Raw genomic sequence first — 27,157 nt, forward strand, 5'->3', positions numbered from 1 at the left:
TTCACTTTCTGCTGTTTTTCATATACATACAGTTGCAAACACCGTTAAAGAAGACGTGTTTATTTGTATGTTACGAATTATTCTAAACTCCATTTTCAGTTTAATTTGGAGTGTCAAGATTTAAGGTTATAAGATTTTCAAAATGTGTAACAATTGATTTTTTGGGGGCCGCAAAACAAGCAGTAAAAAAATGTTGATATAGCCTACTGTACATATATGAAGTTGACATGGTGAATATGTTAACAAACATTTGCTTATTTTGCCATCCAGCAGACACAAAGCAACATTAGCATTCATTTGGAGTCGGGCCTCTGGCCTCAATCCAATATTCATAATCCTTTTGGCTCTGTTTTGGTCTCCACCAACTTTGACTAAATGATCTTGCTCTACAGCTGCTGAATGCTTCATTGTGTTCACCAGCATGTATTGACTTCGTATTCTGACATAACAGCCATTTTAGGTCATAGTCAATTGTCAACTCTGGGTTAAAGTTCAGTATCATGTACAGTAAGAGAGTATTGCTGGTGGAAGAGTCTTGCTTTGGGTTGTGTGTCAGCCTGCCTCTAGTTTTAGATGGGGGACAAAGCCTAGCTAGACCACAAAGACTGTTTGCTGTTAGTTGAAAAAATTAAGTTGAAGAAGAAAATGTAGAAGAAATGAAAACCAAATACACGATGATCAAACCTGAAAGTAGCTTCGGAAGCTCAGGGGATCCTAGAAGGCTCCATGAGGAACCCCTACCTGCAATGCATAGATCTCACTAAAGAATTGTTTGTTTGTCATTCACAAAAAATAATCTATTATTAAAATGGGAAAGTACTGCATGGACATTCAAAGCTAGTACAAAACCTGTCGTGCTTGTTAGTTCCTTTTGGAAGCAGGACTGACATTTGAACTCAACCATCATTACATTGACATTATCAATAAAGACAACACTTTTGAAAATAATTTTATTCCCTTTTTTTGAAAAATTGTCTTCAAACACATTGAGGCAAAAATACTTTAAAAAATATTCCATCAACAACATAGACATTTAAGAGGACTGCGGTAACCTGCAGTAACCGTTTTGTAGTGATAGGCGTTGTTAGTAGAATATAAAAGGTCAGTGATGATGGAAAGTAAATTGGGATTAGAGGAAATATTAAAACTAACATGAGACGTATGATGACAGGGTTGAAGCTTGAGTTCCCAGCGTTATGAAGTTGGACCTCTGAAGGTGTGTGTGAGCATAACACCTTGGAAGAGTATTACTAATAATTACAAGTTCTTAAACACAGTAGGTGTGGCCCCAGACAAACACACCCCTATTGGTTGCTAGGTTTTTCAAAGTGTTCATGATTGGTTGAAAAACACTGAGAGCCAGCTCGGGATTGGTTGACGGGTTGGGTGGTTGAGTTCTGAGAGGTCAAGGCTCAACCTCCTCGGGGACGATGGTGAGCATGACGTCCTCGTTGCCTCGCCTCACCACTGTTCGCAGCGTGTCGTCCCGCTTTATGGCAGCGCTGACATCACTGGCTGAGGTGACTTGCTCGCCATTGATGCTGATGATGACATCGCCCTCCTGCAGGCCAGCTCTGCCACCAAGAAAGAGGTGCGAAAGGTTAACAAATATCACAAACAAACCACAACATTGCATCCTAAATTATTTCTTTACAGTAACATGGCCAATGAACTGATAAATCATAACAAGATCCATTCAGTGATGTTATATTTCTGCTCATTTAAATAATTTTGCCTTTGTCGTTATCAGGATATTACGGAAGCCCTAATTTTTTTACTCCGTTTTTCTGTGATAACGGAATAATTATCTTGTGATCTCGAGGTAATGAATGTTGTTTTCCCGTGATAACGGACAGTGTTGGGCAAGTTCCTCAGAAATTGTAATACATTACTAGTTACTTATTACTCCTTGAAAAAGTAATAATATTACTTTACTTATTACTGGGTGATAAAAGTAACTAGTTACGTTACTATATTACTTTTACAATGACCCACCCCCATCCCTCACCCCGAAACAAAGCAGTCTCTCCCAACTTTATCATTTTCAGCAGCAAGGAGTGTGATTTTTGTGTTTCTTAATGCCACCGTCTGAAATAACAAAATAAAGCAAGTAATTCCCTACTTTTGAACTAAGCTACATTTTCTGCATATGTATTTATAAGAGCCATTCTTCTCATCCATTCTTCCTTCAGTTTTTCGCGCATTCATGTCAAGGATGGTGCGTTCAGGAACGCAGCGTTACTTGGATTAGTAACTGTAATAATATTACTGTTTTGGAAAAGTAATCCGTTACACTACTTAATGGGAAAAGTAATATCCCACCACAGCACTGAGACGGCTCTTGTTAAGGTCTTCAATGACATCCATTTAAACATTGACAGTGGCAGAATTTCAGTCTTAGTATTATTGGATGTCAGTGCATTCGACACGGTCGACCACAACATATTACTAGACAGACTTGAAAACTGGGTTGGACTTTCTGGCACAGTACTAAACTGGTTTGAATCCAACTTAAAGGACAGGGACTACTTTGTGTCTATAGGTAATACACAACTGAGCTAAGAAAAATGACGTGGAGTTCCCGAAGGCTCCATTGTGGGGCCTCTTTTGTTTAACATTTACATGCTTGCGCTGGCTCAGATTATGAAAAACTACAAAATATGTTACCATAATTATGCAGATGACACACAGATTTACATAACCATATCACCAGGGGACTATGATCCCATACAGCCGCTGAGTAACTGTACGGGTCAACAATTGGATGTGCCAGAATTTAGTTAAGAAGTTATTGTTTTTGGAGCCAGGGAGGAACGATTGAAGATCAGTGCTCAGCTTCAATCTGTAATGTTAAGAACCACAAATCAAGCCAGAAATCTTGGTGTAGTCATGGACTCAGACCTGAATTTGAGGAGCCACATTAAGACAATTACAAAGTCAGCCTACTATCACCTGAAGAATATATCAAGGATTACAGGACTCAGCAGGACCTGGAAAAGCTTATCCATGCATTTATCTTCAGTCGACTTGACTACTATAACAGTCCTTACAGGGCTTCCTAAGAAATCCATCAGACAGCTGCAGCTGATTCAGAACGCAGCTGCTTGAGTCCTCACAAGATCAAAAAGGAAGATCACATCACTCCAGTTCTGAGGTCTTTACATTGGCTTCCTGTATGTCAAAGAATTGATTTCAAAATCCTGCTGTTAGTTTATAAAGCACTAAATGTTTAGGGCCAAAATACATTTCTGATCTTCTACTTCATTATGAACCATCCATCTCAGGTCGTCTGGGATCAGGTCTGCTTTCTGTCCCCAGAGTCAAAACTAAACATGGAGAAGCAGCGTTTAGTTATTATGCCCCGTATTTCTGGAACAAACTCCCAGATAACTACAGGTCTGCTGAAACTGTCAGTTCTTTTAAATTAAGACTGAAGACTTCTTTTTACCACTGCCTTTAATTAAATCAAATTTAAAGATTAGATTAGTAACTTTCACTGCACTGTAACGTCGTGTTTTCTTTTTCTTTGTTTTTTGATTTTCAGTGAACACTATTTACATGGTGAGAAATGAATAGGTAATTGAGTGAAAAGATAAAGACAGTAAGATTGAACAGAGTGAAGGAAGTGGTCTTAAAGTGATTTGCAGGAACCTCTGTCCACTTGTAAATGTACAAGTGGGTCCAGAGTATAACTGGATCAAAGTGACCTGCGGACAGACATGTCCTGGTTTCTTTGTAGTGTCCTAGTTTTTTTGGGGTTTCCAGCTGATAAATTGGGTTTGCAGTGTGAAGCCTCAGACATCCAGTGGACCCAAATATTGCTATGGACCCGAGTCCAGACTAGCTAGAGAGAGTAGATACTTCTCTGTTAATTCAAAAAATAATTGTAACTCAATTATTTGCTCATCCCCTCGGCCTGTGTTTATTTTCTATTTATCTCTTTTAACCCTGATTGTACCCTACACTGTAACTTTTACTGTCCTGTTTTACCCTGTTTTTTAAAATCCTGTTTTTATTTTCTATTTCACCGTTTTCAAAATTATATTTTGTTTCTTTTTCAATTTCCCTGTGTTTCTTTTATGTTTAATGTAAAGCACTTTGAATTGCCTTGTTGTTGAAATGTCCTATACTAATAAACTTGCCTTGCCTTAATATTATTACAGTAACAACGCGTTACTGCCCAACACTGATAACGGGATAATTTTCTCGAGATAACAAAACAGCAGTTTAGCACAAGGGTCGGCAAGTACATGTCTTAATGATAATTTCACTCTGGTTTTCACTGTTAGTGGTTAGCTCAGTTGATGGAGCACAGGACTCATGATTGTAGGGTTTGTGTGTCAATCAAGACCTATTTTATTTTTTATAATCCTATTTAACAAAGTTCTTATGAAGAGACGGTTTTAACTGCTCACAATAAAGCACGTGCTGGACCGTGCTCATCAACCTGTAGACTTTCCCCATCATTCCCAGGCAGAGGAAATGATTCTCATTCAGGGGAATCCATTTAACGTTACACATTTCCTGACGGCTATTTCGGAACCTTTGAAATAGCCGTCGGGAAATGTATGATTGGATTCCCCTGAATCTCTTCATAACAACTTTGAAGAGGATGATAAAAACACACAAAAAAACCCACAATCCTTGGTTTTCAAATCCTACGCTCTACCAGCTGAGCTAGCCATGACACTGAAAACTTGTTGGAAATTATCCTAAAGAAACGCACCTGCCGGCCAACCTAAAACAAAACCTAAAAAAAAATTTAATAGAGAAATACTTTTGATTTCAAACAAAATTTCCACGTGTTCCAAAATGTGTTGATGAATTACGATGAATATGGTGTAAAGTTGGGCCATGGAACAAGCAGCAACTGATTTCTTTTTCTGAAAAGTGTCTCATGAACTACTTAATTATTTGAAGGAATAAAAGCTGCCACATGTAGACAACAACAGATAATCATGGGACACATTTGGCACTGTGTATTTGATGCAGATTTGTATCCAGAGCAGATGAATAATTTATCAAAATTTTCGTTTTTTTTAATTAAGCAAATTTTAAGCCTTGGAGGAGGTATGTACTCCCTGAGAGATTCCTAGCTGTTCAATGTTTCACAGTATTCAGTTTAAGCTTTAGTCTCTTTTTGTCCCATAAGTGCAGAGGTTCCCCTTCCAGAGCAAAGAGAAATCCAAATCTGCTCAACTATGACTGAAGCAGTTTGTCCTCCCTGCCAGAGGGAGTTGGACAGTCTGGGTGGGAAACATTCATAATTCAGCCTTCACTGCCAGCCTTCAGTCTAGTTCCAAAAAGCAAAACATCAGCTTTAAAACCAGAAGTGAACTTTCTATATCCTGCAGTCTTCACACACATGAAGTTCAAATCTAATAAATCTCCCTTCTGCAAGATCAGATCCTCATCGTGACTTCTGCCTGTGTTCCACATAAACCCACCAGACAATAAGAAAACAAACTCTACCTGCTATTTCCTCGGGTGTACCACCGCTGTTGGCAGTCAACAAGCTTTGCGTGTGGATGCCAAAAATCTTTCCAGGGACAAAATATATTCTGCAGGAGTGAAAAATGTGCCACTTGTGCCTTTGCTGGCATGAAAATCAAACTCACTCCCAATGTGGAATTACATATGCTAAGATCTTTTAACCTCTGTGTGAAAATCCAGCCTGTTTATGCAACATATTGAGCAGTGAACACCAGGTAATGTGGGAATAAGGCACTCACGCTTCAGCTGGAGTTCGGCTGATGACCTCCATGACATACGCCCCGGAGGTGACATCTGGGAAGTCTGAGTGCCTCTCCTTCAGCTCCTTAGCCAGCCTGAGGGGAGAAAAGATGAGGAAAACAGCCAAAACATGAGGTTTTGTACTAACATCAGTCTGATTTTAATTCAACTTGAAGGGATGATGCATTGTGACTCATTTTAAATTTCACCATGTTAAGTACTGCTCTGATTAATTGTGACACTCAAGCTTCAGGTTTTGAAAAGCTGCAAATTCGACAATGCAAACCAGATTTTTATGAAAAAATCTTGCTGCTGATTGGCCTGTGTAGTGAAGACATGCCTGCAATCTATAAAGTGATGGTATGCTTTGGAAAAATAGTTATTGTAACGTATAGTGAATCATTAGGCTAAAACCCACTGGTATGTTTAAAACTGTCATAAAGTAAAGCTTGTTTTGGTGTTTAGGGGCGTTTTCTATGGTAAACCCACGCTGGAGGGGCAGCTTGGGTGTTACTCTGACTTGTAGGCTGTTAACACGGCCTGTTGACTTACATTCCTATTTAAACTCGTCATTTGACTGCAGGTCACATTTTCGATACGATCTCCACCCTTGTTATGTATGAAAGTCAGGATTGTGAAACACTCTCTTCAGGTGAGATTAATCAGCCTCCCTCGTCTCAATGTTCTCAGATTATAGTGGCATTTGTTTTACGCAGCAAGACAGTCTGATCTCACAGAAATACAAAAATGTCATTTTATTATGACCACATGTATGGAAAACATGAGGACTGTATGGATATAATCAGTGTTTCATTCCAATAAAGTAACTGAAAACATGACCAATCAAAATATCTTACCCTGAACAAAATCACTAACCTTAACCACAAAAACCGAGCCAAAACAGATATTGCAGGCAGTTTCATTATTTTTATAATGAAAATACAAAATGTTTTTACAAAAAATAACGTTCAGCATAACGTTCAGCATAAAGACGTCATCAGGAACAGTAACTTACGTTGAAGTGAGACTCATCATTCTAACGCCGATGTATTTCTTCTTCTGGAATGTTTTACCTGGAGAACATAAGGAAATGTGTTATTTGTATAGTTGCCTTACAGTATTTTATAAATAAAACTGTGACATAAGTCTACGTAAAGTACAGAAAAAAATCTTCCATAAAGGCAGCTATGCCTTCTGGATAAATGAGTGACTTAAAATAAACATTAATTTCTCTGACATGGAAGCCAATCATAAACTCATCTCCTGTATAATAAAATACTGTGGACAGACTCTGCCTGCTGTGAACATCTGATACTGAAAACTTTTTCTGTGCTCACAAGGTGGCCCAGGAGGAGGAAATTCAATTTAATACTCATGTCTCAAATTTACAATTTAACTAGCTCATTTTACTTCGCACACTTCCCTTACTGTTAACTTTGAGATAGGTTATATTATTGTTTTTTATTTCCATGTCAGGTCAAATATGTGGCGCATCCCATGTGGAATTAAAAGACTCATCAGTGCAAAACATTGAACAAGCTGTACACCAAATAGTAAAAGAGGAAAGAACAAAATGCCACAAGCCCTGAGGTGTATCCTTAAAAAGGGATTTTCCTCATCTCACATGCTCACTTGCATGTAACTGGCTAACTTAAATTATTATTATTATTTAGGGGTTGTACCAGAACAGGTTTAAATGGTTATATTTTGAAAAAAACATCATATTTTTTCCCTGTGTTGAAGGCTTTGTTTTAGCTATGGAGTGATACATCTTGTCTCTAAATGATCTTTGTGGGAGTTGCACATCAGCAGTTCCTAGTTAAGGACTACTAGCCAATCAGAAGCAGAGAAGGGCGAGCCCTTAGAAGCCGGTCAACATGGCTTTGGTTCAGCTGTATATCCCCTTACCAGCTTAGCAACATGGACTGGAGCAAGAGTTTCAGAGTGGTGAGTTATTAATCTGTAACAAAAGTATTTTGTTACTGTGTGCCGCTGCTCAGTGTGTTTTTGAGGGCGTGTCGAAGTAGCTGTTAGGCGCGCAAATTTTGCTGTGATGTCACAAGGATGAAAAGGTAAAGGCTGGACTAAAACAAGCTGTTTTCAGGCAGTTCAAAGAAGAGTTTTCTGTGGGAGATGGGAACTCCCTTTGGGCTGGACTTTGGGCTTTTTCACTTTGCAAATGTCTTACATGCACAAAAAAGGTTTAACTGTTTTATGTAAACAGCAAACTCAGTCTGTATGCATCATCCATGTTTACAAAATACATTTCTGTTTCTATCCTACTGCATTAGATCACTGAGTTAAGACATAAAGCTCATTTCCTGTTTATGAGGGTTAAGATTATAGGCTGTATAAAATATAAAGATTAAGAAATATGCCCTTCATTGCATGTTGTCCTCCTCACCTCTTTGGCCCTGTCTCTGCTTCTGATACCGACTCTGTGATAAAATAGCAGCAAATCAAAAATGAAAGTGCTACGAACCTTTGGCCTGTCTGTCGTGTGACTCTGCCAGGAATTGTCTGATCTTGTCTGAGGGAATGGCGAAGGAGATTCCCGCTGTGACCTTCAGAGTGTTGATGCCAATCACCTCTCCATCCTGCGGGACACACACACAAACACACATTAATTTGCCATCATTCCTCAAATGCCCCACAGAAAAAGTCAAATTTCCTCATGGAGCTTGTTAAACAGCGTTTCTGACGCCTCATTGTCCTTCGTAGTAACATTGCCAGCTGAAAACAAATCAGAGTCAACTGTGGACCACTGCTATTTGCCAAGCGTGACCTAAACTCTTTATTTTATTTTCCTAATAAGGACTTCATGAGCCTTGGTGTTTGTTTATATGAGATTACGTATCTCTGTTTCGCAACATGGATGTTGCCCCAGTAATAAGAAACTGTGTTTCTGTCCCTGTTTCAAAGAGGTGATTACAATTAAATTAACTTTAATCACAGGGTGAGACAAACGACGCGTGCACTGGTTACATTCAATTTCACCACCCTATTATCATATTCAACATCTTGGTAAGACCAAAAAACAAGCACTTCTACATGTTTCTAAATGTTTTCATGGGATTTTCACTACCTGGAGTCTATGATGCAAAAAAAGGTTAAAACCACATTTTAAAGTAATTTAGTCCTTAGAAACATGCTATGTTTAATTAATCAGGTTAGAACTAATGTTAGTAGCTGGTTAAATTAGAAAATTGCATGTACTGTAGAAATGAAACCTTGAAGTAAAAGAAAACACTACTGGTAGCAGACCTGCCTGACATATGTAGTATGGAATATGTGAAAACAAATGTTTTATTGGAAACACTTAATACGTAAGGAGAACGTGACTATATAGGCTAAGGGCAAATCATTTGTAAAACAACTGCCTGCATACAAGATGTGTAATGCATTTCAAACAGGGGCCCAGCTTGTGTATTGTTTCTCCACTAGCAGGTTTTCCCTCACTTACCAGATTGACTAGTGGTCCTCCGGAGTTGCCATACTGCCAGAAAACAAATAAACAAACAAAGAATGTAAATGCAAAGAAAATAGTACATTTCTATTGAATAATCACATCAATTTTGAGCAAATAATTCCTGAATGGATCCTGTCATGTTCAGTTTTTCAGACATTTGTGAGCCATATTGCTGAATCTCATCTCCACACAGTAGGCTATTGTCCCAACCTTCCCACCTCAGGGTGTGTTTGTCTTAGTCTCTTCGCTCACATTAATGATGGCGTCTGTCTGGATGTAGTCCATGTCAGAGTTGCGGAGGCCCAGCTCCTTGCCTCCCCTCTGGGTGGTGCTGACTATGCCGGTGGTGACGGTGTTCTGCAGGGAGAACGGGCTTCCTATGGCGACCACGAATTCGCCAGGACGCAGGTCCGCCGACCGGCCGAGCAGCAACACCGGCACTTCATCTGCTCCGAACACATGGCAGGGAAACAGAGAAGGAACATGATCATGAAGAAAGGATGCAGTTCGAGACACAACCACCGCATTATATGTGTTGTTGTCTTCAAATGTTGTTCGAGGTAGTGGCCAAAATGGAAAAGACTGTATTAAACATCCTCCAAACTCTTTAAATGCTGAATATCATGTTGTGTTTTTCATCTAAATTTGGTGGAAAAGACAGAATCAAAGGAACACAGACGATGAACCAAATTGAAGGAACACCAGCACAGTCACTGGACAGTTGCCAGAACACACACACACACACACACACACACACACACACACACACACACACACACACGAGTAAACAGCAGTTTATTCTCTCTATGCTGTTGGAGGCAGACGTGGATTTCCTGTGGAGAGCTGAGTCAGCTCGCAGCCTGGACGAAGCTTCTCTCCATCCACAACCCAAACTCTAAACTGTAAAACATCATCAGTGACGGCTCATTTCAGCCCTGCAGGTTGTGTGTGTCCTCCAAAATCACATGTGGTTCACCTGGTTCATTCCTTACAAGTGTTTTCACTAAAAACAAAATAAGTAGGATGTTACACAGTGTAAATTGTTTAATGCTTATAAACCCACTTAAATAACTTGAGGTCTGAACTGTAAGCCAGTAAAATCTGACTGGGTTTTCTTTGTCAGATGAACTTTAAAAACGCCATATATACATCATCATACGTCATCATATAACCATTACTAAACATGGCTGAAAGGCAACTTGTTATTCTCTGTCATCTGAGAGTTTCAGACCTCTTCCTCAGTAAGATTATTGAAAAAGTCAGAAATGAGATGTGGCTAAAACATGCTAGCTTTGGTTGCTTAAAATTAAAGTCCTGGTTAATTTGGGGACAACTGTGGTTACTGGCAGCACATTTTAATGATCATCTGTTCATAATGTCACGTGTATCGACCGCTGGGGCAGCAAACTCGCGCTGAGTAGCTACTCTATCAGACACACAACCAAAGAAGAGCAACCAACCAGAGAATTTAGACCTCAGCCAAACAAATTGGGCTGTGATGATTCATTGTCTCACACTGTTCTTAATAAGGAAGACTAAAGAAACAGTCAACAGTGTCATCTGACATTGTTTCCCGTGAAAGTCCTGAATTTTTCAGACAAAACTACTATATAGAGACGCAGTCATAGAATACAAATACATTGATTAAAAATACCGACCACAATTAGTATCAAAATTTGATTTGATCAAATGCAAATCTCACAACTATAACTTTAAACGCAGGCGGTCGGGGACTCGACCATGAAAAGCACTGTCCCTGTGTGGAGTCTGAGACCTTTGTTACACGTCATTCCTCATCTCTCTCCTCCTCCTCATTTTCTGTCATTTCACTCATAGCCACACAGAAATCCTTCCAAGAAACATTTTAATAAAAGCAGGATGCTGTCCATTTTCTATTCCCAATTTTAGTTTTCTCATATTTTTCCATCATATCAACCAGTTCTTACCACCATGTGGTCAGTTGGCAGTTTTCCACAGTTTTATGCTGCCCTGGCTGTTGCTTTAGCTGCTTTCTGCCAGCCTGTCTACATGTAAATGTGTAAAAAAGACTAACATATGTTGCCAAAGAAATTAATCACACCCATGTCATTACAGCAAGAGTGTGATGTGATTTTGATGTACGAACAAATTGCTAAGATGGAAGGAGATCCAGAACAAGTCTAGCTGGATCAGTTTGTGAACAGATTTTTATTCGTACTGTTGTTTGTGTGGCAGCAGCTCTCAGCTCTGCCTGCATCTCTGACTAACTAGCTCGCAATTTTCAGCTTTTCCATCCCCTTCAATGCAGTTTCCAGTCCTGTCATATAAAAGATGCGTGTGCCTGATCGCTATTGCAAACACACTCACACACAGTTTATTTTGCTATTAAATGTGAAGCCCAGTTAAGACTTTTGTTTGTAATAACCTATTAAAATAGACTGTAATAGAATTACAGTGTCACTAATGTACACTAACCTCTCTCTCTCCACTTTATTAAACCAGGAAACCTCAAGAGTGCAGAGTGCCACTTCTTTCAGCCAAACCCTAGTCAAAATGATTTTTCATTAATTTAATTAAGTAACTGTTTTGGTTAGATATTTTTTGTATTTCTGTTTTACTGCTTAGTCAGGAATGTTTGATGTTAAAGTGTTAAGTTTACTGTTACAGAGAAATACATGAACTGAAGTCAAATTTTCAGGGACTTTTATATTTTTTAAACACTGAAATGAAGAAAAATGGTCAGATTATCAAATATGATTTGTAAAACTGAAAAAAGTTTTACAAATCACATTTGTTGAAAAAGATTTTATCATAATAGTTTTGAATGTTGGATGTTTAGTGATCCGAAGTTTGGCATCAAGTATTTGTCCCGTTCTGACCATAAAGAAAAGTTTAACCACATAATCAACCATCTGGTTTCTTCACCTTTCACTCAGGAGCAAAAACCAGCTTTTAAACTTTGTTCTCTTCTGCTTCTGACCGATTGGCCCCAACATACACCCAGACACCCCAGTAAGATGTCTAGTTTCTTAAAATAACACTTAGTTTCTACTGTACTAGTGTGTGCGATTACATGGGTTCTGTCAACAGTTCAGACTCTCACTTATAAATGTGGTCTAAGGGGGAAAAGCTCTTCGCAGTCCAAGTCTAGCTCTTTTAACAAATCCATGATCTTAAGGCACTCGGGCTCCAGCCCTCAGCCATGGTGTTTGCAGACTGGCCGACCTTCTGTGAACTGTGTGCTGGCCTGCTGCACGTCGTCCTACTAACCTACTTCAGCCCCAGATGTGAAGTGGAGCAGAAAAACTGAGACATAAAGCAGCCGTGATGTTAAAACCCAGCTTTCATCAACTCTCCGCCGACCATGACAAGCGTCTGTTTGTCTGTCAACGTGTGCGTGTGTGCATCTTGTTTCCTCGGTGATGAAAGACACATCTGTTGCCCATTTCCTCAGTTAAGTAACAAGCCTGAAGACTCTGACCCACTTTTAGTAGGGTTGAATAAGCAAGAGAGAGAGAGGGGTAGAAACATAAGTGTCAAGAGAGAAAGGCAGAACAAGGTTAGAAGGGGAGTAAGGAAGGAGTGAATGGCACATGAAGTGAAGCAGAGAAAGAGGCACGCGGAGAGAAACACACAAAGAGGCAGATGTGAAAGATGTGAATGTGTTTTACATCGCAGGGCAGCTGTGATGTGAAGAAGACATTTTCAGACCAATCTGTCTCTCTGTCTCTACGTTTGATTGACATGCAGAAAAAGCACGTCTAAAGACCACAGGTATGCTCAACATATATGAACAACACCTGTGAAGTTGTGCATTAGTGTGTGTGTGTGTGTGTGTGTTCATTGCAGCCTCATTGAATCTCGCTCATGTGCTTTCTTCACTGTTTTGTTAACACTTCCACATGCAGACAATGAAATAGGGTTTGAAATGTTCAATAAAGTTCAATATGATGTCAATATTATCAACTTCCCCTAGACGATCATTAATAATAATGTACACTTTTTACACAAAAAGCTGGAATGTTCATGTTGCTACTTAACTTAATGACAAATGACATGAAGCTCTTTACAGGAGACTACTGGAAAAATCTGGTTAGTTAATTATGAATACATTTTTTTGTGTTATTGTTATAATTTATTTAACTCTTGTTGGGCATCTGTAGCTCAGAGGCAGTTTTTGCTCAAATAAACCACCGGCTTGCTTGCAAGTCAAGGAACTTGAAAACAAAGTTTAAAAATTAGCTCACAGATAGATTGATAGAATACTTATATAATGAATCCCAATGAGGTCAATCCCACCGCACCATCCCGTACATGCACACAAACTAACTGCCTCCTAAATCACCATCAAGCATATACAGACATAAACAAGGTGGCTTTGAAGCTCTCTGTTCTGTACTGAACCACAACCACAAGTGAAGTCATCTGAAGACACCGTCTAACACACAGCATGCTGAGCTCCGCCCACCAGGAAAATGACCATGTTTCTCGCTCTGTGGTTTTCAGGATGACAGCACTTTGTCCAGGATGAGATTACAAAGCTGAGGGGCAGAGTTCCATAGTAATTTCAGAGTTTGCTCTGAAACACTGCTCTGCCGACCACAACAAGGGACAGAGCAGTAGTTTTGATCATTCCTCCTGTCGTCTTCTCTCATCGTTCTCTCTCTCTGCTTCATCTGCCTTCATTCTGTTTATCATTTCTTAAATGTAGTGAAAAAAGATTTGAGGGTTTTCCATCATGCATAAAAAAGTACAGTTAGCATGTTACAGGGTCAGTTAATCCAAATCACCAACTCACTTTACTGTGTCAGCAATGTCTTTAACTTGTTTCCAGATACATAGGGAGCTATTTTCTGGGGAAAAGATCCAACAAACCCACAGTACTACCTGCTCAACCCCAAACAGGCAGTGAATAAATTGGAGCATTTAGCAGCTAACGGGCTAGATATTTCGGTGGATAGTTGGTGGTTAAAATTCATTATTTTTGTGTATTTTTCCACATTTGTTTCATGATAATTTTATTTCATTTAATCCAGAATCTGAGAGCAGAAACTTACACGCTGTCCTTGCATTGATTGTGCCAAACCCCACCTGATTAGCGATAGGCCTCTTTCACCGCAGACACTTTGAAAGGAAAGCACAGGTGTTAATCACACAATTATGACTGAATTCCATTTGTTATCAGTATTAGGGTCCTGGTATACTGAATGCTGTCACACTGTCCTGGCTTACTGGTACACTTGAATAGAACGGAGCCATTGTTAATGTTATTAGTAACACCTGTGCTTTTCCTACGATGACAGGTCAAAATGTCCGCTGTGAAAAAGGTGTATTGTACAGATCCAATGTATCAATATACTGACACTTGATGGAGCTGCAAAATGTTCCTCTCTTTCTTGCTTCTTTCACCCTGCAGAACCAGAGCAGTGATATGATAACTCTCTGAGAATTTGCAGAAGGGATAAAAGCTGGGAATTAAAAAATAAAAACAGCACAGACAATGTACTCTCTGTGCAAACTATTACTCACAGCAAACTACAATTATTAACAAACACTTAAGATGATCTCTCTCTCTCTTTGAAAGACCATAATTGCTGCATCTCTCCAGCTGATTTTATGCAGCCTACTTCAAGCAGCAGTAGTTCTACCAGTATGGATCAGATTCTGCCGTTGGCCTTCAGATGTCCTAGCCTGTTCAATCCTATGAGCTGATCAGATCAGCTGGGAGCAGTTTCCATAAGCTGCTCATGGATACGTGTCATGGAAAATGATCGATGCTGGCTCAACGTGGAATATGGCCGTAAGGCTTCACTGGATGAGTCAAGACTCAAAACAACACCAACGAGCTCCTGTCTGCACATGCTCAGAGGAAACCTGCCTCAGTAGCAACCGTACAGGCTAACACTGGTGTCTGAAACACACTTGTTTTATAATTTATACTAAAAAATATGATTCTGTTCAGGGGGATATAGCAAATATTCTTTAAGTCAATAAGTTGCTGTAATCAAAACATCCTTTTCAGTTTCTGTTCATTTCACTAAGCTGAAATTTTCTCAACTCTGGATTCTTCTCCATCTCACTCTGATATTTTCTGAATGGTGTCACTCTAATCTCTGTTTCTATAGCACGTTGTTTCATTGGACTGAAACAACCACTCAGAGCCCTAACTGGCTACCTGGTGCTCCTTAGCCAAAGAATAACCAATGACTGACTGTCATCTTAGCTGGTCTTAAAGACCCTGCACACCCACCCAGGTGTTTCCACACATTCTCACTCCCACTCCTCACATATGGACGCTTGGTCATGACCCCTTGGTGTCACTTTTTAACGCCCAGGATACCCTTTAGCATCGTTCTTTTCTTTTCAAGTTAATGACAATACATAACGTCCGGTTAGACTTTCAAAATAAAAGAATGTGTTAACGTACAACACCTACCTGTAGCGTTCAAATGTGACGCTACAGGGCTTCCCCCAGTGCGTTGAACTATGACGCTTAGGGGCTTTGCAGTGGGTTATGAAGATACAATTACTCCTACCTACTGTCTGGCAGAGACGGCTCTGTCATAATCCTTTCACTATTTTTAATCTAAAGATGCCATGAGGACAGTTTGGGTTATGTCGAGATGACAATCATTATTCCAAGGCAACAAAAGAGAAATCGTAGTATCTGCAGTGACACGATAAAAAATGAGAGTATGTGAGAATGAAGGCCCACTCTGTCTTTCTACTCTGCTTTCATAAAACCTCCTCTGATAGGAGCAGAAGCTTATCAGCGCATAACACGCAGCTACACGTCTGACTGCTTCATCTGCAATACTTTACTGCTGCAATTACACCTAAAAGCCGTTTAACACTGACCTGCACTTTGTACACACAGGGAGATGTGCGCTACTCAGACTGTGTAGTTTTATTGGACAGTCACCGGCATCAAAGTCTCACTTCCTTTTCGTGTGATTTATGACAATGACTTAACTGTTAGAATCATTATCTCATCCCTTTTCACAAACATTGTTTGTCAGAGAAAACAAAGACAAACGCAAACAATATTACACTAAAACTGAATGAAACTTCCCCCCAAAAGTACCAGGGACCTTTTCAGACAAGATGGAATCAGAACTACAAAAATCAGACAGTCGAGACGAACTTTCAAGTCAGAGAATATGACCCCGAGTGCAAGCTGCTGAAAATATGTGCATGTATTGGGATGGATGTGGGGGAGGGTGGGCGTTTGCGCAGAAGTACAGTTGCCTCTTGGTTTTTGTGTGCATGTAAACTGCAACCACAAGTGCTGAGCAGTTTGTGTATTTCTGCACAATTTCATCCCCTGAAGCTCCAGTTACACCCTACTGCCCGGCCCAAACATGCAGATGAAAACCATGATCGTCTCTGTCTGACATGAACTCACATCCTGCAGTGTCAGTGTCTCTGTGTGTATGTGTATCTAATTACAGAAGTTTGTTTCGAAAAGTATCTCTAAATAGTGGAGTATGAGATAATGGAAAATTCAGTTGTGATGAACACGCTTTTTTGCCATATATGAATATCTGAAAACTGTGTTTTATCTAGACTCAACCACAGCGTTTTTACATTAAGTGAGTGCAATTATGTTTAAAAAACAGCTGTTCAACAGATGACATTTTTTTTATTCTTCGTGTTTCTGTCAAAATCAGGCCTGCCTGGATTACAATAAAGTAATTCCATTACAGCACCTCTGTTACACAAACGGAAGATACAAGAAACATCGGTTTCAATTAACATAATCATGCTTGTGGTGATGTTTCTATTCTTTTGCGTCTTTGTGTGACTCTGTGGATCCATCAACCCCCAAAAACGTGGTTACTGCTGATGGCAGTTCCAGATGGTAGATGTTTGTGGCATTAGCAGGTCTGTACCTGCCCTCCTGACGGACTGGAGGGGGTAAAGATACAGTTGAGTGTCATTCCTACTTTGACTTAAAAAATTACATTGGCATACCATGTTGTATATTTCTTGAGTTTTCTGTATTATAATGTTCAAAAATGGTGTTAAAAGTTTTATTTGTGTCACAGTAATATTGAAAAGGGTAATTTAATGTCTTTTAAAAGCTCTTAAAGTTTATCAAATCCTGTGTTTTTAATATGGTGAAAACCGAATCCAGATCAGAGTTGCACAATGCATCTAGCCTGCTTTCATAAGCACAGCTGGACTTCATTTCCCTTAATTTATTACCTGTTTTCTCTTACTCAGCCCATTTCTAGATTCACAACTTTAGCTCCAGTCACAAACAGGCTGCTTTTGAATGCTTTAGTTCTTCTGTTTGGTTGTTAAACTTGGAGGGAGTGGATTAGACAGTCTATAAAGAATGTCAAACTCCTCAAGGTACATTTTAACACAACTTGGAGAGACCACTTTGTTCTGATGGGTGAATCAGGCATTAACTTTTAAAAATTTCTAACCATAAAACTGAATATTCCGCTCTAAGTGTCTGACCTTGTGCAGGATGTTGCAGCTCTGTCTGCCCGGTGTCTGCACAGAAAGGAGACTCAAACTAAAAATGTTTTTCCATTGCACAAATTTTGTGGAAAACCTCCTTCCTGAACTGAACCCCGGCCAGTCCAGTCCAGTCATCCCTGGACCGAAACAAAGTGCTAAGAGAAAATGAAAAGACAAATTAACCCACATGCAAAAGTTCCCTCTGTATCCTGACCTCCTCCACAGATATCCACTTTCATGAGTCATGATATTATTTTGCTGAGGCGCCTCGCCTCAAATACCCTCTGAGCTAAAATTAAAACCAGGCTTTCCGTTTAGGGGGAAAATATATTTTCCAAAAAGGAATAAATACCTGATTTTGTTTTGGAAAATAAAAAAGAGGGAGGAAAAGAGAGAAGCAGAGAGGGAGAGAAAAAAACAAGTCTGTCTGAGAGGAGATTTTAAAAAGAAGAGAGGAGGCATGAAAGGACACAAAGAGAAGAAGTTTCTCGAGAGCTGCATCTTAAAACAGAACCACCCAGAGAGAAAGAAGGCCTTATTTTTTCCGTCTTGATTAAGATGCTTCAAGTGTTGTCTCAGATTTTTGGATGACACATGAATGAGCAGATAAATTATATCGTACACAAGTATGATTTATCATTCCCACTGACTTTAAAATAATTTCCCCACAGCTACAAAACCATCTGCGGACTTTAAAGAAGCAAAGATAATGTTACGGGGAAATGTGGTGTGACCACAGGACTTCAGCATTATAGAAGGAGAGGTTGAGACCGTAATACAGATTTCAAAATTTCAAGGTAATTTGGTGGTCAGATTGAAGGGAAGACAAAAATAAGAGTACGGACAAGAGCCATCTCATCCATTCATCTCTCCATCCCTCTCTCGCTGCTCACCGGTGCATCGATCTTGATCAGAGCGATGTCGGCCTTCTCATCCACGTCTTTGATCTTGGCGTCGAATGTGGCTCCGCTCTTCAGCTCCACCTTGAGGAAACAAAATCATAAAGTGGGCATAACAATAAATTACAATAATTAACCAACACAAGTTATTACAAAAACATTATGTGAGTATGTTTCCGCAACACTATCTCTACATCCCTGCACCCGCTTTGCGTACCTTTACTCGTTGCTTGTTAGCCACCACGTGGGCGTTGGTGACAATGAGTCCGTCCTCTGACACAACAAACCCTGAGCCGCTGGCTACTGCCACCTCCCGCTTAGAAAATATCATCCTGAGCAGAAAGAGGAGGAGACGGGAACCTCAAACAACAACAAGAGGACACCAGTCCAGCTCAATCACATACATTGATGTTCACAAAAAAAGTACTTTCTTTCATTTAACTACGGGTGTACTTTAATAGGTTTAACTAAGAGGTACCAAGTGATCATTCACTGTAAACATGGACAAACAAAGAGTACACAGCCACCATATCTCCTACCTTGCAAGCAGAACTACAGAAGTCATCAATTCTGGCAGTTACATCAAAACAAAACCCAGTCATCTGCTACAAGTATGTAACACGAATTTGAGTTCCTTAAACCCCAATACCATCACATTGGAACCTTTCAAGGAAGACTGGCAGCTTGTTTAGTTGTGCAGGTTCAGGTGGTTTTTCTTACTTGCGGTACAGTTCAATATGAACAACAGCAGGTGCGATCTTCTCCACCACGTCAGCGATGAAGTTGTACTTGTAACGAAGACTGTCAGGGTTCTGCTGACCTGAAGGGGGGAAAACACAACATCAATGAACTGCATCACACACACACACACACACACACACACACACACACACACACACACACACACACACACACACACCATAGTGGCTATAGTTGAATGGATTTTAGTCAATAGCAGCACAGTTACTGGGACTCTACGACGTGTAGGAAGGGTTCATGTTAATCTGTTAATCAAGCAGACAACTGTCAGTCAGTGTCCTGAGTTTTATCTGAAGCATGACGACTGCATGTGGTGCAGGGTGGTGTGATTGGATCTAAACTGTAACTGCTGTGTTTAACCAAATCCAGATGTGGAGTGCAGTATATGAACAGTAGGTTCTGTCTGCTGGCTCCACTGATGCTTATAAAACAAAGGAAATGACTCAAAAGCCTCTAAAGATGTGGAGAGATGGGGGGATACTAGGATGTTTTTTGAATAAATCGTAACAGTCCATGTGTAACCGTTGCTGTCACCTTACATAACCCCAGTTTGGTTTCACTCCAGGGGTGCTGCAACATCTGTCACTGCTAAGGATCTTTCTTTTCTCATTTCACAGGTCGTTTGTAAGTCGCCCCCCCCCACCTCCCACTCCAACCTGCTGGGACCGTGAAACACTCTCCCCCATACATCTGTGTGTTTTGGGGTCGAAAACATGTTTTCTCAAAGAGTGACATAAACGCAACACATGGGCCGAGACATTAAGACATTACGCAACATTAAACAAAGTGATGTTTGTTTACGACGGGTGTGAATATACTACAAGTTAATAGGAATACGTGGACTAACGTCTATTTTTACAGTCTTTATTTTCAGCACAAAGACTTGTTTTTGATTTTGATCAACATCTAAATAAGAAACGTGTGTGCTTGTGTGACAGTGTTTTTAACATCTGGACAAGGTTAAGTATAACTACGCTTATTTATAATTATTTGTAATTATAATGATTTTTCCATTTAATCTTTCCGCCATACATCAAATGAACCATCACAATCACTATGCTTACTTCATGGACAGTTTGGAAAATGGTCAGCAGTGATTTACTTAAGTTTACTTAACTCTTACTGAAATATATCAAATCTCTCGTATGGTCTTTTAAATGCAACCTTGACTATCCATGGAAAAGAAAACATGCCAGTGTAGACATGTCTCTGTGTGGCTGCAGGTCACAGATCTGCAGGATACTCTACTGTAGCTCACTTGATTCCCTCCACATATTTTCAGCTGTCTTCAGATCTTATCACAGTCGAGCCCCTGAGCTTGTCCTCATAGTGATCACCTCATTCCACTTCATATCACTTCTTCTTCAGTCAGCGGTTAAATAGGTCATGCTGGCGGAGCCGATAAAACTTTTTTGGCTCACAAACAAACAATAGCAGCATATTATTTGATTTTTCTTTGGAAAGTCTTGTGTTTGTGTGTAGTTTTTTTGGAAGACAATACCAGATATTACTTTTAAGGCAAGGAATTTTGTCAGATTTCTTTATTTTGGTCTTCTAAATAAAAAGAAAAGTTAAATCCTGTGTAAATCTAGCTTCAACAGACGTGTCCTTTCACTGTGCTGTATTTAACCTTGATTGTACACCTTTTTTTGAGATGAGACAGAAAGGCACAAATATCTGCTTACATGATCATCATCCTCTAGTGATGGAACATTTCAACAGTTTCACCACATTCACCATTCATGTGTCCATCAGTAATAAAACTGTACACTGACGTTGCTGTGTCCGAGTAGATCATTGACAGACAGAATGAAACAGTTAAAAAAGAAAGGTTTTGATAAATCACTGAGGCAATATATTCCACTAAACAGTTAAAAACACCAGGTCCAAACAGGAAGCCAAAAAAAAATGTTCCAAAAAAGATGAAAAGAAATACAACAACTATCAATAGCTACTACACTATATAATTAAAGTTTGACTCTCTCCATTCCCTACATTACTTTAAATTTCATCAGCATACTGACTTGGTACACAGCTGACTTTTTAAAAAGTATTTCAAGAAAAAACTAAGCACATGACACAGAACTGCATTTGAAAAATTACATTAAGTGCAAACTTAAGTTTTTCCTCCATCGTTTAAAAAAAAATCTCTCTCTACATGAAAACGCAAAAACACGCTATCAAGTGCTGTCAAGAGCACTCCAAACCGCCAGGTGGCAATACGGGCCTAACCGTAAAGCCATATTGGCCCATCAGAGCCTAATAAAATCATAAACCAAGCATGCAGTGGCGTGCTTTCTTAAAATCTTCAACCTGGCAGGAGTTTTAAAAAATGTTCGGTTTCAGTAACCTCATACTTCGTTTCTGTGTGGACGAACGGCCAAACCGCACAGACAAAGTCAGGGTTTTGGAAATAGACAGGGGCTTAGCTGACAGTTACTGCTTATGAACTCTCAATCCTGATTGGACACGTTCACTGTAACCAGTTAGCGAGATAGTTTGCCTGCTCTTTCTGTGAATATACTGCTGCACTCAGTCAAGGTCTTTAAGGTTCTCTCAATGTTTAAGCTCATAAGGCTCGAGTCCAAGTGAAACCACCGCTCATGAATGTTTGTGTCAAGTCTCTTTTCATTTTGTCAAATTAAGTCTGAAGTTGTCAAATGCTTGACTTGAGTCTGACTGGACTTGAAGTCACGTGACTCTTGTCCGGGCTGAAGTCTGACTCAAGTCTACGACTGAGGAAACGAAAGTGAGGATCTCCCCCGGTGCTGCTGTAGAGTTTGTGACTGAGCACCTGTTTGTTGTGAATGTTCGCTGCAGCTTCAGCTGCAGCAGACTGTCTGGAAGACACTGATGTGTTTGGCTGGCTGGGTGTTTGGCTGGAGGATTAGTGATGTGCCAGCTGCAGCAGCTTTGAAGTGAACTGAATGGAGCCAGTCAGACGAAAGAAAAAACATCTCAACCTCAAACACACTGTCAGTAAGAGCCCTGCATATACTGAGGTCAATTCTACACTGCCCAGTGAAAAAAGCTACAGCAGGTAGATTTGTGAGATCGTTGCTCAGGTGTCAGTGTACTTATGGCAACCACAAAGAGAGCTCAAAACAGTGTCTGCTCACATCACAACAAAATGTGATATTAATGGACAAGGCTGGTGATATTTCATATTTTTATTATTGTCAAAATCACAGAAAAAAGAGCCAAACCAATAATAAATACGTACTGTGTGTGTATCGCAGCTATCTCTTCTTCCTCTGAGCCTCAGAGCTCCACTGTTGTCCTAAAACTATAAAAACCCATTAGTGAGCCTCACTGCTGCGCTGGCTGACATGTTCCTTCATCACCATGAACTCACACATTGTAGTTTATTCTGACTCAGTCCCACATACACCGTCCTGCTGCGCCAAAACACTCACTAAAGCACCACTTGTGGATTCATCCACCGTTGGAAATAGTCCGCAAAAAATGCACTAGTTGAGGAATGTTTGCAAAACAAATGAAACCATGTTCTAGGGAAGTGTTTATAAAGATTTACATCTTCAATAGGGACCAATGGGCTTGGAGCCACACACAGGGTGGGGAGGTCAGCAGATATTGCAAGTTGGACAACAAGAAATTGTTCAGGGATTTTATTTGCAGCAAGGTTTCTCTCTGCATTTCTCAGACATGAACTCAAATCAATCTAGAAACGGATGGTTCATTTTGTAAAATGATCAGCAGTGTTGCACAAAACTGGTAGTAATTTTAGTTTTTTAAACAAAAACTTGTCTCCTGAATGCAGCACGAACATGCTTTCCCCAAATATTAAATTATACCATGTTCTGCACTTTCTGTGGATTCTCATTAAGAGCTGGATGAGCCTGAACTGGGAAAGATTCCACCAGTTCCTGAAAGAGTTGAGTCACCGTGCAACCGTGTTTTGTTGACGCTGTATCCACGCCTGTCAATCTGACAAAGAGCTCGCAAGTCTGCACAGGAAGCAGGAAAAAGAAAAGAAAAATGACAAAAGGAAAAACATTTTCATCCCTTCAAATCTGGGTTAAATAACCGTTTGACCCAGATCTGTGTCTGTTTAGTAAGTTACACAATCAACCAATCAGCTCCAAGAGATGAATCATTATAGAAGGCTTACAGTAACATGGTGTGTGTGTAACTGACACCTTCCAGATTTCTTTTCTCAGCTCCTCAGAGACAAGTGACGTACAAACATGTGTCCCTCTTGATTGAGCACATTAAAGATGGAGGAGAGGACATCAGGAGAGAGGAGAGGAAGGAAGTTAAGGGGAGGAGAGAAAGTGAAGGAGCATGAGATGCGGAAGGAAAGGAGATCAGATGGACATACAGAAAGAGAAAGTGCCTCAAAAGGATAAAGATAAAAATTACAGATGCAAGGAGAGAGGAGGAGAAGGGAAGTGGATGAGATGAGTGGAGTTAGATAACTCACTATTCTTTCCCTCCCTCTTGGATCAACAGATCAAAGATGGGAGGAGAAACATCATGCATGAGGAGAATAGAAAGAGAGAAATCACATGTGGAAGGAAGGAAGAGGAGAAGAATGGAGAGGAGGTAAAGTGCGGCAAGATGAGGAAGAAAATGAGGAAAGAAAAGGGCAGAGGAGAAGAAATCTCATCTTAATCTTTCCTTTCCTGGAGAGATTACAGATGGAAGGGCAAAAGAGGATGTGGAGGGAGGAGAAGAAAGACGATGGCGAGCACGAGGGGGGAACAAAGAAAAGGGAGGATAAGATGGGTGGAGAACTAAGATGAGGAGACGAAGAAAGACGTTGACCTGGCTGTCAACTCCACTTAGATTCCGAACTAAACTGCACTGAGCAAATTGGTGTGTTTACAGCTGCAGCTTCACAAAGTGTGTGTGTGTGTTCCTTAATTTGCTTTCATTACTTTTCCTCTCTCTCTCTCTCTCTCTCTCTCTCTCTCTCTCTTTCTCTCTCACACACACACACACACACACACACACACACACACACACTCACATGGGAACACTGTTTGTTTTTGCAGCACAGGCACTCAGGACATCCTGGCCTTACTGCAAGACATTATGTCCCTGTCAAGACAATCTTAAAAGAGAAAGAGAGACAGAGAGCGAGAAAGAGGGAGGCTTCGAGGTGGAAAACAACCCCATTTTTAGAGTTTGGTGCAGTGCAAGGTAACACTGCAAATCTGACTGATCAGCAAATGGAAAGATGCCAGAGAGACAGAGGGAGAGTGTGAGCAAGGTTAATAAGAGCAGCTTCTAATGTCATGAATGTCAGATATGGTTACATCGATGCTGTAACTTGTCACAATATTAAAACATCCTCTTACATGGGTGATGTGTGGTCATCTGATTTAAATTCTGCTGTCATTGCATTAAAGCAAGACATGTTATCTTTACCGAACAGCGGTCACTGTGGGCTGACAACTACATGATAATGGTAAATGAGACATGGAAATATCCATCTAAAGTTAAAGCTAAAATTATCAGCTGGCCAAACCAGACTGAGTAAATCTGTAGCAACATAACCCCTGAGTGTATGAAAGGAAAAGCCTGTGTTCACTTTCTTAGTTAGCCGTTAGTTTTACTTGAACTCATTTAAAATGGAATATCTTAGAGTTTTGGAGTCCTGGTCAGACAAAACAAGACATTTGAAGATTTCTCCTTGGACTTTCTGTACTTAATGTTGCAATTAAGCCCATTTGAAAATTTTTGGAAGATTTGAGGAGGAGTGAGTGCATAGACCTTAACAGATGGAGGAGGAGGAGATTCATTCTGTGTGTGGACTGCTGCTGAGGTCATCCAAGTTCAGATCCAAAACACACACACAAACACACATTACTGAAATATTTCTGTCTTATCACACTTCAGGCTGTGTGAGAGCAGTTAGGCATACAGCTATTTCCAGAGTTTAGTTCTCTCTTTTCCTGTTCATTTCTTAAGATACAATCTGTCTCTCTCTCTCTCTCACTCACTCACACACACACTCACACACACACACACACTCACACACACACACACACACACACACACACAGCTCTCACCTTTCCCACAGGCGCCTCTCTGGATGAAAATCACCGGCGGCTGCTGCAGTTTCATCGCCCGGTTGCTGACGCGCTTCAGCTCGCAGATGTTCCGGTACGAGACGCCGTCGCTGCCGCACACGGGCTCGGTGCTGGTGCACGCGCACACACCGGCCTTGCCCCTCCGCCTGACTGTGGCGGACACCTCCACGCCGTCGGTCACAACACACTCCATCCCCTCGGCGCACTCGTGGTCTCCGGTGCCGCCGCACTGCTCGCCCTCGCCGGACGCGCACACCGGGCAGCAGTCGCAGCGGTCCAGCACGTCCCCGGCCAAGCAGTCAGCGGGGATCGGCGCGCACTGCGACTTGTCGCACTTCTCCGGGCAGCCGATGGCGAAGCGTCTTGTTATCCGCGCCTCAGCGACCAGATATGGGCAAATGAGCGGGGCCATTACGCAAAGGATAATCTGGAGACGCATGATGACAGTCCAAAAGAAACTCGAAAATAAACTATGAACTGGACTTTGAAATCGATATGAAATGCTAGGTTGAAGTTTAAAAGATTTCAAGAGTGCTCTTGGGTAGTGTGGAGGTCACGACACCGTTACCGGCAGCGTAAACGGATAAAGTGTGGCGCTACTGTCTCCGGCTGTCTCGGTTTATAAAAGCTGCAGGATAAACACAGCGGGCGATTGGTGGGCTTGTGTGACGTCTATAAGAAGGAAGGAGGGGATGATGGGGTGGTGGAGGTGTGTGTGCTGCATGTGATTAAAGTTGTGCATGGTGGAAAGTAGGCTAACTTTGTAAGCGACTACTTGCAAGTACTACCCGTTAACGTTCTACTTGTTAAAGTAGCCTATTTCATTTGCCACTTTCTTATTCTACTCCACCACATGTCAGAGGGAAATATTTTTATCAACTGTGTCCAAATCAGATTATCAGCAACTTCTATTGAAATAGTAAGCCAATAATAACAAATTCAAAACTCCCACTATGAAACAGGTCATTCTGCACGAGTACTTTTACTTTTGATACTAAGTAGCCTCCGTTTTGCTGTAATATTTATACAGTAAGTACTTGATTGATTGAGTAAAACATTGGCAGACCTGGTCTGATTCTGAGAGACCATCCATCCCACTTGGGAAAGAGCAACTCTCATTTCTAGAAATCTGGCCAAGTTTGTTAGTGGACAAAATGCATGACAATCCAGAGTTGAGACCAGTAGGCCAACACACTTCTCTGCTCCTCCATTTCAGGAGTTACCTGTCAAAACACTATAGTGACGGTGTCTGCCCCCCAAAGATAAACAGAAGATGCGCATAAAAACCTCATAAAAATTAAAACCACCAGCGCAATAGTGCAAAAGAATAGGATAATTTAATGTGGACTCTCATACATGAGATCCCTCTCCTCTAAAGGTGTACTAGTAAATTAATTTTAAATTAGTTTTGTCTTACTGAAAGTTGGCTGGGTGATGGAGAATATGTTAGCCTAAATGAATCCACCTCTCCCAGTCATATAAATACTCACATTCCTCGAGGCACAGGCCGAGGAGGTGGAGTTGCAGCTATCTTCCACTCTAGCCTACTAATCAGCTCTAAACCTAAACTAAATTATAACTCATTTGAAAGCCTTGTTCTTAGTCTTTCACACCCAAGTTGGAAATCACTGCAACCAATTCTTTTTGTTATAGTGTACCGAGCACCTGGTCCGTACTGAATTTGCAGAGTTTTTGTCAACTTTAGTCCTTAAAACGGACAAAGTTATTATTGTAGGGGATTTTAATATTCATGTGGACGATGAGAATGACAGCTTCAGTACTGCGTT

The 27,157-nt window shown here is 40.5% G+C and overlaps 1 protein-coding gene across 1 annotated transcript; it reads right to left on the minus strand.

Annotated features, from left to right (window-relative positions):
* Window positions 1-1,055: 1,055 nt before the first annotated feature.
* On the minus strand, window positions 1,056-25,941 carry LOC119916143 (serine protease HTRA1B-like). The gene is made up of 10 exons (XM_038736047.1): window positions 25,350-25,941; window positions 19,273-19,372; window positions 18,770-18,884; window positions 18,540-18,636; window positions 9,455-9,642; window positions 9,197-9,229; window positions 8,216-8,330; window positions 6,749-6,806; window positions 5,733-5,828; window positions 1,056-1,574 (listed from the first exon to the last, which is right to left on the minus strand). The coding sequence occupies exons 1-10, from the start codon at window positions 25,807-25,809 to the stop codon at window positions 1,406-1,408; spliced, it is 1,431 nt and encodes a 476-aa protein (XP_038591975.1). The 5' UTR covers window positions 25,810-25,941; the 3' UTR covers window positions 1,056-1,405.
* Window positions 25,942-27,157: the final 1,216 nt, after the last annotated feature.

Source organism: Micropterus salmoides, unplaced genomic scaffold (assembly GCF_014851395.1).
Source record: "Micropterus salmoides isolate LMB-PRFRI ecotype aquatic unplaced genomic scaffold, ASM1485139v1 Ms_hic_scaffold_21, whole genome shotgun sequence".
Classification (NCBI taxonomy): Eukaryota; Metazoa; Chordata; class Actinopteri; order Centrarchiformes; family Centrarchidae; genus Micropterus; species Micropterus salmoides.

Excerpts from the sequence above, each read along its gene's own strand:
- LOC119916143 (XM_038736047.1), bottom strand. The coding sequence starts at position 25,809 with ATGCGTCTCCAGATTATCCTTTGCGTAATGGCCCCGCTCATTTGCCCA. Across the intron at positions 9,643-18,539 it reads GATCGATGCACCGGTGAGCA|TGCCGGTGTTGCTGCTCGGC; the intron begins GCGAGAGAGGGA and ends GAGCAGATGAAG. Across the intron at positions 5,829-6,748 it reads ATGATGAGTCTCACTTCAAC|GCTGGCTAAGGAGCTGAAGG; the intron begins GTAAGTTACTGT and ends TTCTCCCCTCAG.